The sequence below is a fragment of the Homalodisca vitripennis genome, chromosome 3 (genome assembly GCF_021130785.1).
Source record: "Homalodisca vitripennis isolate AUS2020 chromosome 3, UT_GWSS_2.1, whole genome shotgun sequence".
In the NCBI taxonomy this organism is placed as follows: Eukaryota; Metazoa; Arthropoda; class Insecta; order Hemiptera; family Cicadellidae; genus Homalodisca; species Homalodisca vitripennis.
The window spans coordinates 54,752,440-54,770,072 of NC_060209.1; the positions used below are offsets into that span (position 1 = coordinate 54,752,440).

Sequence of the window (17,633 nt, forward strand, 5' to 3'; positions counted from 1 at the left end):
AAAATCAATGGGTGTGAGGTCAGGTGACCGTGGAGGCCAAGCTACGGGACCTCCACGTCCAATCCAACGATCTCCATACACTTCATTCAAATGTTGTCTAGCAATCAGGGAAAAGTGGGCCGGTGCTCTATCGTGTTGGAACCACATTCTTTGTCTAGTTTCAATAGGAACATGTTCCAACAGCTCAGGTAAGATTTCCCTCAAAAAAACTTCATAAGTAGGTCCGTTCAGTCTGTTTGGTATAATGTGTGGCCCAATCAAATATCCGTCTACTATTCCAGCCCAGATATTGACAGAAAATTTGTGCTGAAACTTACGTTGCACAATTTCATGAGGGTTCTCTTCAGCCCATAAATGGCTGTTTCGGCTATTAAATATGCCATCTTGAGTAAATGACGCTTCGTCAGTAAAGAGAACATACCTTAAAAAATCGGGTTCATCAACTAATTTGTGAAGGAACCAACGAGAGCAGTCTACCCTGAGAGGAAAATCTGCAGGTTCTAAGGCTTGTACTTTCTGATGTCTGTAAGGACACAAACGTTCTTCATTTAACACTTTCCACACAGAACTTTTGCATACATCCAAATTATGAGCAATAGCGCGAACGCTGGTGGAGGGGTTTTCTTCTACGAATAATAAAACCTCTTCATCAAAATCAACAGTCCGTACGGATTTTACCCGTTCTACAACATTATTTTTCAAATGTCCAGTTTCCCTGAGACGAATATGAACGGCACTGAAGACGCTATGAACTGGGTGCAGCCTACCTGGAAAGCGCTCTCTGTACAATCTGCTAGCTAATCTGGCATTGCCTCCAGCAAGTCCGTACACAAAGTGAATATCAGCATACTCTTCAAAAGTAAAACGGTTCATATCGTACAAGAAACAAAGTAATAAAAGAAATTTAAATTAACAGGAAAAACTAACAGGAATTACAAAGAAGAACAGAACATTCAAACAGTGACAATCACGTTCAAAACATAGACTTGCTCAACAATGTCTTGATAGTTTGTTTATTAGTTTTTCTTCATTTAAAACACCTGATTTGGTTGCTGATTGTTGGTCAGCTGTTTTCATGTAATATTATGCTATTGTTTTTTTAAGAGCATTGTGAATAGTTTGTTTCTTTTTTATTTGTGTGTGTGTAACACGTTGATTACTGTAAATGGAACAAAAATGATAGTAATATTTTTTTAGGTTATAATAATTTTTCAGTATTTTAATAAAGAACCTTAAAAAGTTTATTCGTAAAAATCCACTACATTGTTGTATGTACTTGCAATGCATGGATTTAACCTGTTTCTACGTTTGGTGCTGTAACTCAGTTATTTGTTATTCAATCTTTTTGAAACAAAAATTGTTGAATTGGTAATAAAATATGCTAAAAAAAGTTATCCTGGTGAATTTGTTGTCAAAGTAGCCGTTTCAAAGTTAATACAATTTGAAAATTTTGAACGGCCGCCATTTTGAAATTCAATGATATATTTGTTTTATTTTTTTCACTGAAAAGGGCCAACACTAGGTTAATATAACTGTTAAGTTTGAATTCTGTATCTTAAGTTGTTTTTGAGTAGTAATTTACAAACAGATAGACAGACAGTAAACGGTACGTTTCCGGACCCATGTGCAATGGAGTTTTTTCCTTGTTTTGATGACCTGTATCAAGTCCTGAAATATTGCACACCTTTTATGAATCATCCTGTATACTAATGGTTTTTTTAGGTGAATATATTTTTCAAAAAGTTTAATTTTGGCTAAGGTTGTTTACCTTTGTTATAAGCTGAGAGAGCTTTTTATTATCTGACATTGAGATAGTGATAACATAATGTATATAATAATCAACTGTAAACGTGAACAATCAGATAAAATGACTCATTCTGCAGGGAACATGAGTGGGCCTTCACATGATGTGGGAAGACGTTTTCTTCATAAATCTAAAGAATTGCCCTAATTTTTTTATCAAATAAACACATCTAATTTAAAAAGAAAAAAATAATTAATAATATATAAAATAATAAATAAATAATAATAAATAATGTATTATCTTTCTACATTCATAAATCAACTTTAGATTTTGATCGTCAATAATTGTGGTGACCAAGGTCCATGAAACATACTTAATTTTTGTAATTAGTTCAATGTTTTAAAACATGTTAGAATTGTGTATCAAATTAAAGTTATTATTTTACTGACTCAAATTCATCCAAGTTTTGGAAAAATGCAAAGCATTATGATGTATTGACTCTTGATTAATATAAATTCACATCATGTAAACATATTGATTAAAACAACTTTACTATTGCTCATTGAGGTTTATGTTGAAGGATAATTTTGTTTTTACTCTCCTAATATATATATACAGGGTGTATATTATGTCTGGAAACACCCAAATATATCCTTTAATAATTTAAATATAAATTTGAAACCTCTTACAATCGTGATAGAGATTGGGCATCTACTTTTTGGAACAATGTTTTGTTATGTCACACCAACGGGGGACGTCCTGCCGAGGGTATCGTGAATATTCTTAATGGAAGCCTATACCTTGTGATACATAATTTTAAAGGTAATAGCTTACTGAATTGAATGCCACAAACCGCATCTCAAAGGAATTATTCTATCAGAAAATAGAGCATTTTTAGTATTGAAAATTTACTGATGTTCAACAATGTAATTTTAACATGGTTCTTGCCACAAAATGTGTTACACTAATTTTTTAGCATTTTTTAAATGTTCAATTAAAATAAAATAAACAATTTATTTTTAAGCTGGTTTCATTAGTACAAATTTACCAGTTTTTATTACAATGAATAAAACTTATGAGTCACTTTCTCTGATTACTTATGAATCTGTACTTGGTGTTTTCCAGTCAGCAGGAAGGTTTAAAGAGACAAAGGTCACTAGCCTATGAGAAACATTATTGTGTTATTAATCATCTGGTCTACAGGTTTCAGTTTGTTGAGCATGGAGCTTTCACTAGACAGGTCTAAGCTTGGGAATTACAAATGGACAAAGGTCATATCATTCCTGTCGAGTTAATCAGTGTCTCTGAAGCATTGCTGTCAACAAGTTATCTAATTACAGTAGTTCAGTTTTTATTTGGCATTTTAATGGAATTGTCTGAAAGACAACGAATTACTCTGTTGATGATGCGAGGATATGGCGATCGTCAAAGATCTTATCGGGAAGTTTGTAATTTGTTTAATGACACTTTCCCAGAAAGGAATCCCATAAGTGTTTCAACAATATCAAAAACTATTGAGCGTTTTGAAATGACAGGGAGTGTACGTAATCGGCCAAAGTCGGGTAGGATACAATCTGCAACAGATGAAGAACATGCACTAGATGTTTTGCAAACATTTATTGAAGACCCATGCATACATCGCTCAGAAAAGCTGCACAGCAACATGATATGCACCCTATGTCTGTGAGTAAGATTTTGAAAATTAATAAATACAAACCATTTAAAGTTCATTTAGTCCAACAGTTAAGTGAGGATGATTACGACAGAAGAGTTGAGTTTTGTGAACTTGTGATGCGCAAATGTGATGACAATAGAGATTTTCTGACCAACATACTATTTTCTGATGAGGCAACTTTTTTCCTAAATGGCAATGTTAACAGGCACAATTGCCGTTACTGGGCTAGTGAAAACCCACATTGGATTACTGAGTCCCATTCACAGCAACCACAAAAACTGAACGTATGGTGTGGAATTTTAGGTAACAAAATTGTTGGACCCTTTTTCATCAATGGAAATTTAAATGCCGAACTTTACTACAATATGCTCCAAAATGAAATAATCCCAGCTATTCAAATTACATCAGGAGAATACTTTGATAATGTATGGTTTCAGCAGGATGGTGCTCCACCCCATTATGGGAGACAGGTAAGAGAGTATTTGGATTTAAGGTTTCCTCATAAATGGATTGGCCGAAGAGGAGAAATCGAATGGCCTCCAAGATCTCCGGATTTGTCACCAATCGATTATTTCCTATGGGGTCATTTAAAATCCAATGTTTATAGAAGAAAGCCTCATAATTTGGAAGACCTAAGAAACAGGATTATAGAGGAGATTGCTTTGATAACTGAAGAAATGTTAGGCAACTCTGTCGAATCATTTTACACAAGATTGGCTCATTGTCAAACCGTAGAAGGAACACAGTTCGAACAATTGCTTTGACACCAAATGCAGGTAAAACGTTTGTTGTAAGACTTTTCTAACAGCATACATTATTTTTTATTTGTAATAAGAAATCAATAACATAAGTATTTCCATAATTGTACTGTAATAAAAACTGGCAAATTTGTGCTAATAGAACCAGCTTAAAATTAAATTTTTGTTTTATTTAATTGAACATTTAAAAAAATGCTAAAAAATTAGTGTAACACATTTTGTGGCAAGAACCATGTTAAAATTACATTGTTGAACATCAGTAAATTTTCAATACTAAAAATGCTCTATTTTCTGATAGAATAATTCCTTTGAGATGCGGTTTGTGGCATTCAATTCAGTAAGCTATTACCTTTAAAATTATGTATCACAAGGTATAGGCTTCCATTAAGAATATTCACGATACCCTCGGCAGGACGTCCCCCGTTGGTGTGACATAACAAAACATTGTTCCAAAAAGTAGATGCCCAATCTCTATCACGATTGTAAGAGGTTTCAAATTTATATTTAAATTATTAAAGGATATATTTGGGTGTTTCCAGACATAATATACACCCTGTATATATATATATATATATATATATATATATATATATATATATATATATTTATTTATTTATATATTTATTTATTTATATATATTTTGAAATGGATTAGAGATTTATTTAACAAAGGGAGAAAAACTGTGATCTGTTCGGACTACTATGTACCTTCTGCAGAGACATTAATTCCTAAAAGAAGCAGATAGATGACAAAAACTCGATAAAATAACTTTTCAATTTCATAAGCACCACTAAAAAGTTAATAGGATTATACTTCAACAGTATAGAAAGTGCTCATAACTCTGTCCTTGGGATTCATTAATAAATTGTATATTTACTAAACTAACTCTTCAGTGATATTTCTACAAGTGCTTCTAGTCTTTCTGGGGTAAAGTCTTTGACCAGTAGTTTACCAAGGCTTATTGCTTCCACCAACAAGGACCTAAGACACTTTACACCATCTTGTGTGAAATCTTCAAGGTGAGTATAGCTTTTAGAAATGCACCTAAGGTTTTGATGGTAGAGTGATGTTTGTTCCAAAGCATAGTCATTATAACAAAACAACCACCAAATCATTGAAACTTGTCAGTCTCTTGGTGTTTTTTCTTAAGACACTTGAGAAGCTAGTGGATCATCATGTTCGAAAAACAATCCTCATTGGAGAGTTCTTGCTTTGAAATGCTTACTAAATAGGATTGAAGATTCAGCTTTAAGGAAAGGAATTTCAGTGAGAGATTAACAACTTAAAAATTCCTTAAGGGGATATCGATGTATATGAAACTGTCATCTCCACTTGTCTGTGACAGCAAGATCTGTCCGACATCTTTAACTGAGCTTAAAATGGACAAAACAACTAGTATTTCTTTTTAAGAACTACAGACTGGTTCAAAGTAATTGTAAGAAGTTCAATATTCATGCTTTTGTATTTAGTTTTTAGATATTACATAATTCTGACTTAACCACAATGACAATGCCAAGGTATCTTGAATTATTTAAAAATTCTCTTCTAATTGTGACAACACCATACCTTGTAAAATGTTGATAAATTAAAGTGCACTCTAATCAGTATTATTATTAGCTCTTCCTTTCATAACCAACATTGAATTGATTGCTTGAAAACAAGTGATTATTTTCTTCTTTACTCTCAAGTATATTTATTTGTTCTTTCAAAAAAATTGCATTGTGTCCTCCATTGTCATAACAAACAAAAATATACAGCATGTTTATAAATGGTACAGCTTGTTTTTGACAAATTATCATCATATCTTATACTAGACCTTTTGCATCATCCACCAAGAGCGTAAGGAAAAAAATATGGGGGGCCCAGACAACTGATATTTTCTTGTAGTGGACAGAGAGTAAGACATAATTTTGTTCTTACTTACATTAAAACATAAAACCAATATTTAACACTTTTATTATTTTGTGAGGCCTTTCGATATCAAGGATATCTTCTTCAGACAAATCACAAAATAAAAGTGATGTGTCTGAAGAAGATATCCTTGATATAGAAAGGCCTTACAAAATAATAAAAGTGTTAAATATTGGTTTTATGTTTTAATGTAAGTAAGTTATCAGTACCAATATAAGCTACATCTACAATCATTTTGTTCCTTAAAAAGTTCTTGACCTGTTTCTTTGTTGAGAACGATCTTTCAGCAATATGTGTCATTAACACTGAATTATTTAAATAATGGTAATTGTTTACTAAAAAAGTAATTGAAAAAAATTGAAATTTGGGGGGGGATCTGGACCTCTTGGACCCCCTCGCTGGCTACGTCCTTGTCATCCACCATGTGGGGAGTGTGTGATTGCAGTGGGAAGGAAACTCATGGCTTCCCCCACCTTTCCAACAACACAATGAGAGATGTCACTTTCACTAATAATACTTGTAAAAACTTTGATGTTCTAAACCACTCTACATATAATCTAATTTGATTGTGAATGTCAATATGGTTTTTTTATTAATGCACCTAATTCTTGTGGTACGTTTAAATCTTTTTTTGCAACCAATAATCAATAAAAGATAAAACCATGAAACAAGTGTTTTTGCACATCTTGTTGTAAGTTACGGTACTGATACTTGTAGATAACGTAACTAAAATAAGTATGGTTCTCACACAGATATTGTGAAAGCAAGTTGATGATGAATTCTGGATATTATTTATGTGTTCTCTTATGTCAATTGTTTAATCTTCCCAAGAATGGGACCCAGAACTTCCCACAAGGCAGAACTTTAAATACCACTTCAGGTTTGAATAATTTAGTGTTGAATAATTTAGTGTTTTATTTAGTGTTTTTAATTCTTGCTAGGAAAAACAGACAGAAACAAACAAAATAAGTACACTCTACTGTATTATGTACTCATGTCTATAATATTACAAGAATAAGACTGTATAAAATATGCCTAACTTTAAACATAAGCAAAAAGAATAAAACCAATTTGAATTTAAATTATTTATGAACAAATGTTGTCCACTTAGAAGTGCCATAACTAGAATCTTTATCACTAGATTAATAATTATTAAACAAGATTTATCATCAAAGTTATACTATTTGCATACCTTCAAAAGTTATTTTTAAAAGAAACTAAAACAGAGCTATATAATTTACAGTTTGCATTTATTGTTATTTAACATTTTTTATTTGACACATTCAATTATTGCATGAAACAAAATTAGTTTTGTGAATGAAAAAAGTATATTTATATCAAAAGGAAAACGGAACGTAAAAAGACTCTTGTGCTGTGACAAGTAAACAAACAATAGATAAATTATAAGAATGATCAAATAATTGTTAATTTTTCAGAATATTTGTATTTTATGAATGAATTTTACTTTTTATTTTGAAAACAAGTAATGGATATCTGAATTTAAATGAGGTTAGATACATATTATCCTTTATTGCCAGAGTATATGAATGATTAGGGACTTTCACATACTAGGTAAGGGTTTCTAATGATACCACCAGGACCGTTCTCAACTTTGGTGGGGCCCGGAAAATATTTTCTGCTGGGCCCCATCAATTCCCACCACCGTTGACATGGTTCCTACAAATAGAAATGTGGCGAGGGCCCAGGCCCCAGTAAAATTGTCCAAAAAAACTGGTTTACGTACGAGGCTGGATAACACTGATGGAGATCATGAATTTCTAATCATAACTTTAATCATTAAAGTCACTAATCATCAAGATTTTGTATTTCAAGTCAATTTCCCCCAACAGCATTCCATGATAAGTGTTTAGGACATAGGATGAACTGAAGGAGAGAAATAGAAGAAAACAACTTTTTCTCGAGGTATACACGTCTTAAAACCAGATATTCTCAGAGAAAACTTTCAGATGAGATCTCATGAAAAAAAAAATAGATTTTTAGGTAGGTAACAGTGTAGACTTTGACTGAATTTAAAGACTTGCCAAATCAAAAAAAAACAGCTTGGAGTGAAGAACAGACTGCTTTAACCCGCAATAAGAAGCCCATCTGTATATTCGACTGACACTCAATATTTTTGTTTATTATTCAAGGAGTTGTGGATGGATCAGCTTCTCCAGTAATGACTTTGTTGTTGTAGAGGTACAGTATGCAGTAGTGGACAATTTTACGAACCAGTTTGTTAGAGTGATCATCAGAGTAAATTAATACAGCATCAATCCGTTTGACCAAATGTAAGTAACGGGTTTTGTTACTTTTTTATCCGAAAATTGGTGATTTATACCAAATATCATTATGTGGTTAATACACGATTACATTTTTTTTTATATTTAAAATTATGGTTATTTGTAATATTAGCCATTCTAGTAAAAGTTTTAATGTTGTTTGTTTCAAAGTGAATGAGTTATTGTTATGTCTTAAAACATGTCACTATTAATTTTTTGTCCACTATTAAACAAGTAAATAACCATATTATAAAAATAATTTAAAAATTAAAATTTGTTTTTTCTAAATATATGCCACTTCTGACAAAATGACTGAGTATGATGAATAACATTATACAAATGTGTGCTGCCCTCAACAGGTTAACTCACTAATAATGTCTTTAGGTCAGTGTTCTCTTTAGCAAATCTTACTACAATGGATTGCATTTTCTCTAACTCCTTATCAAAGGACTGAAAGATTGTAGTAATCTTTTCGTCTACAATTCTTGGAATGGCTGGAAGGAGCTTTAGTAGTGAAGGTAGGCCACCAGTTTTACTATCCATTCTGAGAACAATCTTGTACCACCCATTGGGAGTATTGTCATTCTTGGACTTTGGAAACTTAGAACAATTGTGTGAGGTTAGTTATTCACCTGAAGAAGAGGTCAGATCTTGAGAAACATAGTGTTACTGATTGTTTTGTATCACTCAATGCACTTGTAAATACTTGCTTTAAAGCACTTATGCTCAACCTATATAAGTTCCAAACATTTAAATGTGCTTCATTAACAGGTAGGCTAAATTTTGATACCATAAGAACTTAACTTTGTATACAGCACGTGGCTTGGTTAAAATAGGTACAATGTATCAAGTTGGTTGATTAAGGTGAATCAGAAATGTTTCTGTAAGTCTGTTACCCTTCATACTTCATTTATCTCAAATCTCAAACATTTTCGTATGTAAAGAAAATATGTATGAGTAAAACTAAAATTGTGTATAGTATCTACAGAATAAAAACCAGTGTAGGGAAAATTGTTTTGTAAATTAGATTATTTATCCAGTTATTAGGTCTTTAATCCTCTCTAACAAGCTTAGATCACCTGAGAACACATTGGAAATGGTTTTTGACATGTGAACTAAATTAAATTGTTTATTTTAAATTTTCTTGTATGTAACAAAAAGTATATTTCTACTTAATTAACACATTGGTCCTGGGTTTGTCTTATAGTAGCTAACTATCATTCATTGAGCGCATTTCAAGCTTCTTTATGTTTAGAATCGTAATAAACACTATTAAATTAAAAAGAGACACTGGTTAATTTCATCCACACACAATTAAATTTAATGTCACAGAAACTAATACTTAATCTTTTAATTTATAAGGTTTTGATACCAAAAGGATTTCATTCACAGAATAAAAATTTGTTTAGCAAAATATCATTTGTTTACTGTGCAATATTTTTTACTTTAACCAGGATAAGATCAAGAACACAAAAACGGTTTAACTTTATTTTTACTAATTTTCAGATGTAGGGTTTATAAATCCTTTTGCTGAGTGGCTAAATGAAGTGTGCAGTTACTGTTATGATGAGTGGCAACGATCTTATGTCCAGAATGCTTCACTCTACACAACATTTCTCTTATGTACAAGGTAGATAGAAAAAAAAGAATATGTTCTTTAGTTTCATTAATACAAAACTTCCAACGGATTATGATCATTACTAAATGAGATTAAGTTGACAAGGCTGAGAAATATGGGAAAATTAAGTAGTTAAAATTAAAACTCACTTGGGACCAGTGGCGTAACTAGGACTAGACTTTTGGGGGAGGGGAAATAGGGTGCTGAATCTGATTGAAGAGCAAACCACACTGGGAAGGTGGAATAAATATAAATTTAAATGAATTAGGTAGACCTGATTCTAAGTACATTTAACTGTATATTTTTAAAATTGATAGGACTTTTGGTGTGGATTCAATCCCCCTCATTCCCCCCTTAGTTACACCACTGCTTGGAATCCACAGTTTACAATATTTTTATGTTTTGAGATCTGGTCTAAAAAGAAAAGTAAGTAATAATTATTGTATTATTTCTACAGATTTTAAATGGTTACAAAATGACTTTTGCTAATCTATACTCATAAACTAAACCAACTAAGCTTTGCTTTCCTCAACGTTTAAGGAAATTTTAATACTTTTAAAAATTTAAACTTATAAATAATATAGTTGTACCATTGATTGATTTAATTAGACAGGAGATAACTCGTCTGATGCTATAAACTGAGGCACTGCTAAGTGAGGGCTCAGACTGCCATCTGTGGGGTTAGAAGTTAGGTAGCAAATATTTGAACAATCAAAGTTACGTGGCATAGCTCTAGTGGTGAACCTCAGAACTAAGTGAAATAATGGCCTGGACCTCAGCACACCATGTTAGTATAAATTATTCATCTCCTGCTGAATTGCTATAATCAAAAGGTACTACCTACCTATCCGATTGAGTGGGGTTCTGAAATTTCTGAAAAACAAAGGCATTAAAATAAATTTGAAGGCCACTTTTTGGATATAAGTACTAGATTGTTTTAATGTATGTACTAGTATAATTAATTATTTATTTATTGTTAAATTCATTTCTACTTGCTTACATAAAAATCCATAAGCCATGTTAGTCAAACTCACTTTTGGAACCATCAACCATACAGTCAAAGTAGAATCTTTTGTAGTACGGTAGTATTAAGTCCTTGCCAGATGTTGCATTTTAATGAAATATGCTATTGAATTCAAATGAATACTATAGATAACCACAATACAATAATAATTTTCAGTCTGGTTGCATGAGAATAATAAACATGCTTAAAATGCATATGAGCCATCTTGTAATGTGTAATATTTATCAATAAATGAAAATATGCTGCATTAAAGCATCAATCTCATCTGCTCCACAGTTGCCACTTAAATTACTATAGTAAATTCAATCATTTCAAAAATATAGGATAGGCCAATTCCCTTTTTTTGACTATTCAGTCCATCCCCATTGGCCACTGGCCTATGTGAGGATCTTATCAAATAGAATAAAGAAGAGAATGAAATAATCACAGACAAGATCAGTAACACCTGTGCAATCACTAACACAAAGTACAATACCTTTTACATGGTGAAGCCACTGGCTCTCCTGATTGGATTTTCTAAATGAAGAACCAAGGAATAGTTTTTATTACTTAAATTTTACAGACGTTTATTATAAAGATGTTATTCAACAGGTCTCACCATCACTGTTTTGATGACCTAAATGAGGATCAATACCAATAGAGAATCCTTCATTAATTTGGATGTGAAAAAAGAGACAAAATATTGATTAGTTTTACACACACTTCTGAACAGAGGAAACTACAAATATCTCTCTTTTAAAAATCTATAATTGCTTATTTAAATACATGAAGTATAAGATTTTAATACTGGTATAGAGGAATACAGCACTCTTAGTTATATTTTACTTCTATACAATTTTTCTCACTAAGATAACAAACAAGAACCTAACAATGTTTAATTTGTAGAAAATCTGATATGCAATATGTGAAGGTTGACATTGGAGACACTCAACAGTTATATGACGGAGGGTTTAATGTATCCAAGGATACAAAAATACTGATACATGGTTGGTTAGACAGTGCAACCACCAAAGGTTTATTTCCTCAATATCTCCGAGAAGGTAAGTAACAAGTAAATAACTTTCCTGTAATTGTAAAGTTTATTACATCTACTTTTTCTTTTTACAAAAAAAATCAACCTTTTACTATCAAATCACACTAAATTTTATTCTTTTTTCAAATACATGGGTTTTTAAAAACTTTCTTCTTGAGGGTAATTTATACTGTATAGAATACCCCACTAATATAATTTTCTACATACAGTACTATGAAGGCAATTTTTTAAGAGTATTAAGAGAACAAGTTTATTTGCTTTCTCTCTTTATAGATGTAAACAGTATAAGACAAAATGTAGTGCCAATCCAAAAATTGAATTTTGGTATTCTTTTAGTACAAGTATTCTGTTTGGTTCTTTCCATCAAAACAGTATCCATCACAAAAATTTCCACCATGTTCTTGTATTTTTTTATATACTGATTAAAGTTATAAGTACCAAAATTGGCCATCATTCAAATTTAAAAGAATTTAGTCAATATTCTCTTTTATGAAAAATAATTTAATTTTAAAACATGCAAGTCTAACCTATATCCTAACCTACTAAGTAGTAAATTTAAAGTTAGTATGTTCTACAAAAATAGAACATATTTGAGTTTAAGGGACGGATAAATATCTTTGTCAAAAATGAATGTGAAAGCATGTTGATGTATTCCAGCTTACATGCTTGCTGAGGATGTGAACATAATAGCAGTGAACTGGGCAAGTCTAGCCATGTTGTTCTACCCTCTCTCTCGCAGTGCTGTCACACCAGTCGGGCGCTACACGGCTAAGTTTGTAGATTTCATAGTCTCCGAGGTGGGCGTGCTTCCTAGCACAGTCCACCTCCTCGGTCACAGCCTCGGTGCTCACATAGCTGGAGTAGCGGGCGAGTCTGTCACGTTTGGAAACATCTCCAGAATATCAGGTGAGTGAATACACTTCCAAAGATTATATCATTGCTTTTGTGTTGGGTTTTCTACTCATTGGTAAATTTTCTTCTAAAATCTTAATGGTGTAATAAGAGTTTAATTTATTTAGTTATTCATCATCATATGATACAAATCTTTACAAACTTTGTAACAGAGTGGCAATCAGATGGTCCAGATAGCAGCACATCTGGATGGTTGGAGCTGAAGGTTTTAAACTATTTCCTGAGCGGATGACATCTAAAAAAACTATGCAATACTAACTGATACTAATTGTTTTTTTTGGTATAAGTTTGAATGAACATTTAAGCTGGAATCCTCATATAGAAATTTTAGAAAAAAAACTCATTTCTGCTTGCTTTGTATTAATATTTTTACAAAATATAGTGAGTTTTAAAGTTTTAAAAATGATATACTATGAGTATTTCCACTCCATTATGAAGTATGGTATTACACTATGGGGATGCTTACATAAATCACTGTGTGTATTCAAATCAGAAATAAAAGCAGTATGCATATTAACCAAATCTAGTTGCAGGACACCATGCAGAACTTTGTTTAAAAGACTACAAATATTTACAGTACTGTGACTTTATATTTTTGAAGTTTTACTTAATATGAAATAAACATTTTGCACTAGAGACTGTCATTCCCCCAGTTATAATACAAGACACAGAGATCTGCATCCAATCCCAATGCATAGGACAAAATTATTCAAAACACCATTTTATATAGGAATTAAGCAATTCAATTTAGTACCACAATGTTTTAAAAATTTATAATACAAATAATTGTCAAACAAAATTAAAAACCTTCTCTTACAGAAGGTATTATTCAGTATTCACTATTATTCAGTAAATTAATATTTTTTAGATTCAGCCAATTTTCAAAACATATAAATATTTTAAACCGTTTGTTGTGTATTTTAACTGTATGTTTTAATAGTTTTAAATTATTTTAGTTAGTAGTTATTTAGTTGGTAAGTTTATATTATGACTAGGCACCTGTTTTGTATTACAATTTTTAACAGTGTAAAACGTTATGTGCTAATAAATTACTTATGACTAGTTTGGCAATACTTTATACCTTATTTCTTTGCATTCAGTTTAAAAAATAAAAAAACAAAATAAAATTTCTGTTTTTTAATAGTTGGTAAAATATTTCTCTTGTACAGCATGTATTTATTGAAATTTACTAAAGAAAAAGTATTAATAGTATTCCTAAAAATTAAAAGTACAATAGTCTAGATATACATTGTGGAAAGACTAAGACATCGCACTTTGGATCTGAGTTAGAGAAAATCCAGTCTGTGGCTGTAGCATTTTTTATCAGTACCATCGACCTTGTATTTTATGGACTCTCCCCCTTATTCCATTTGATAAGATCCTAGCACAGGCCAGTTTCACACTTCCCCACAATATGTAAATATTCCTCAGTATTGAAAACTGTTAGTAAGTAGTATGTTGATTTATTCCTAGAAACATTTTAACCAAACAATAGAGCACTATAAATTTAATTCCATAAATAGTTCTTTTTATAAAAAAAGGATACATTTTAAGTGAATTTAGTGTACTGTGTGTTTTTGAAAGGTCTGGATCCCGCAGCACCATTATTTTGGGCAAATGATCTAAACGGTAGACTGGACCCCTCAGATGCCAAGTTTGTGGACGTAATACACACAGAAGGAGGCCTTGTGGGTTATTTCGAACCCTGTGGTGATGTCGATTTCTACCCCAATGGAGGATCCCATCAGCCAGGATGTGGTGTGGACTTCTGTAAGTATTTTGATTTTAATATTCCTCCAAAACAGTTTTTGATGCAGTTAGTGAAACATTTAACTATATAGTCTAATTAATTGTCTAAATGTTTAAAACAAAAGGCTTTTTATTCTATCGAAGAAATATATTCCTGTACTGTAAGTGATTGTATTTTCATGTAATCTGTGCTCTGTGGCTTCATATGTACTAGATAATTTTATAAACTGTATTCTTGTAGGCCGTTGTTTAAATTTATGTACCTATTTTAATTTATATTCTAATGAATATTTTAGGCATATTTTATCAAACTATGACTTAATCAATACATTTTTATGTGTGATGATAATAAAATGTTCTAGATTTTTCCTATTTTCCAGTTGTCTGTTCACACAGAAGATCCTACAAATACTTTGCAGAATCAATTACAAGTAAAGGCTTCATCTCCACAGCATGTGATAGCTGGAATGACTACAAAAGTGGTCGGTGTACAAACAATGTAAAAACTGTCATGGGAGAGTATGTCAACGTAAGGTAATAATACTCTTAGATTTACTGTTATAATTTTTGTTGATGTCAGCAACTTGGCTGATTGGGTCTAGATCTCCATGGTTTACTCACCAACCAGAAACACTCTTTTTTAATTTTTACGTCTTGTACATAACATTATCAGTGTATTGTGCTAATTTATGTTTTTAGTGTGCATCACTTTACCAGATTACTTATCAATCTGGAAATCTATATTTCTTCTTTTGCACAGTAAAATAATTTTTCTTCTTTCTTTAGATTTTACACAAATTTATATAAGACAGGAATTTACACATTTCTATTCTGAGAACTCAAGGAGAGGTGTACCTCTTCATCATCAGATACCATTAGAAGTTGAAAGTTAGACAAACTATTTTCTGATGACATATTTTCCAAGATAAGAAAATTTTAATAAAAAAATATTTTTTCCGAGTGAAGAAAAATTGGTTCTAGAACTGATGTTTTTATAATTGGTTTTAGACAATGTTGAGAATTAATCCGTTGATATTCACATGTACGTTCTGTGACTTGTTAGATCACTAGAATGGAAGTGTAGTTTTGTTCTTTCTATACTTCTGATAAAAACAAAAAGTTTTCAGATATAACATATTTTGTTAGTAGCTTATCATAAAAATCATACCGAACTTTTTTCTGGGCCTTTTAACTTCTAACATCTTTCATAAAGATGAACTAAAACTGTACAAAGTATGACTTCTAAGACTGAGACATTACATTATGGTAAAATAACCTACAGTATGTTGATTACAAAATTGTATTTTACTATAATTCTATGTTTCAGTGCAAGTGGCTGCTACTATTTGTTCACCAACCCATCGAAACCTTACGCTAAATGGAACAGTTCCATAAATCAGCAAGACTAACAGAGTGACAAGCAAAATATATCATTTTCCCCAACATTAACAAATTGGCTTATTTGTCATTTTTATTAATTACTTGCTTTATTTGGAAATAAATTATTTATTAAATATAAAGAACTTTTAAAATCAGAAAATGTATTTATTTAATCAACAACCATACTACCTTTGAATGGAGTCAAACCGGTTTCTTCCTGAAGCTGATATTCACATTGCATCAGAAGGTATAACAGTATGAATGCTGAATGTCATTAGTCAGATATTAAATAAAATGTTACATGAAGAGCGTAAGTTATTCAGAGCAAAAGCACTACCAATATTGCGGTTTACTTTACAAAGGCAAAAGGCCTGTAATTATAAAAACTGTGCTGAGACTGTTTTTCTTAAAATTGATGATACAGTAAATGTTTATTATAATTGTAGCTTTAAAACCGACAGTATATTTTTTTTGGCTACAACTGTAAAAAACCCAATTCAAAAGGTCAAAAATACAAATTTATTTTAAATAAAATAAGATTTAGTAATGTTACATTTGAAATTCAGATCTTAACTTACTAAAAAAGTTACTATCCCAACGTGGTGGGTACTACACCACGTCCAGGTACACATGCAAAAGCTCACACGTTAGCATTGATATCACAGTTTCGTCAATGCCATTGTTAATATCCACTAATTGTAAATGCCACCAAAAAGAATACTGCGAGTGAGGTTGTCGTAAGGAGAAACAAAGCCCCATCCCACTACTGCCCCACCAGTTAACATGAGGTAGCTTGCCTGTGTGGTATTCCTCGCTTGTAAAACTTACAGTTACAAAACTTTTATCATCTCACACCAGGTTAGATACTGGAGGTGTAGGGCCAGATATAACATGTTTTATTGTATCTCAGTTCCAACAGCCAGTCAGAGAATGCTTCTGCTGCTTCACAAACTATGATTACTAAGATTGAGCATTTACATTATGGAGAAATCACTCACGTCCATCCTATATATATAACTCTTCAAGGGAAAGTAGTTATGATTAGTGTTTATATATAAAAATCAATAAATATAGTTTGAAAGAAATACAAATATATTGTTAACATTTTGCTCACTGAATATTTTATTGTATTTTAAATTCAAGATTTTATTGAGATTAACTGAACTGTCAATGTCTTGTGTTTGTCAGTGAAGCTATATTGTATCTAATTTAGATAATCAAAGTAAAACAACAGACATGGTTGCTTCTTTAATAAATGACCAATAATAATATTGAGTATATGGTGATCCTACCACTTATCCAAAACCCTTTGTTTCAAATGTTAAGTATGAAGTAAGGAAAAATACTTCTAGTTATAACCTCTATTTAGTTTACTACTGGGTCCTCCTCTTTATTAGTATAGGACTAAGAAATATTTATTTAATATTAAATAACCTATAATAACACATCACAAACCTTTGAATTGTATACTATAAAGCAGAGTCAGATGGAGATTGTGTAGGTTTACTGATATCCTGCAGGTTAGAGGGAAATAATACAAACATTAT

At 31.5% G+C, this 17,633-nt stretch overlaps 1 protein-coding gene across 2 annotated transcripts; it reads left to right on the forward strand.

Annotated features, from left to right (window-relative positions):
• Nucleotides 1-6,772: 6,772 nt before the first annotated feature.
• On the forward strand, nt 6,773-16,238 carry LOC124356895 (pancreatic triacylglycerol lipase-like). 2 transcript variants are annotated; one of them, XM_046808173.1, is made up of 7 exons: nt 6,773-6,968; nt 9,877-10,000; nt 11,898-12,052; nt 12,703-12,951; nt 14,542-14,727; nt 15,087-15,240; nt 16,034-16,238. In XM_046808173.1, the coding sequence occupies exons 1-7, from the start codon at nt 6,860-6,862 to the stop codon at nt 16,113-16,115; spliced, it is 1,059 nt and encodes a 352-aa protein (XP_046664129.1). In that variant the 5' UTR covers nt 6,773-6,859; the 3' UTR covers nt 16,116-16,238. The 2 variants fall into 2 exon arrangements, with proteins under 2 accessions (XP_046664129.1, XP_046664130.1); XM_046808174.1 differs by lacking the exon at nt 9,877-10,000 and having other exon boundaries at nt 6,846-6,968.
• The last annotated feature ends 1,395 nt before the right edge of the window (nt 16,239-17,633 follow it).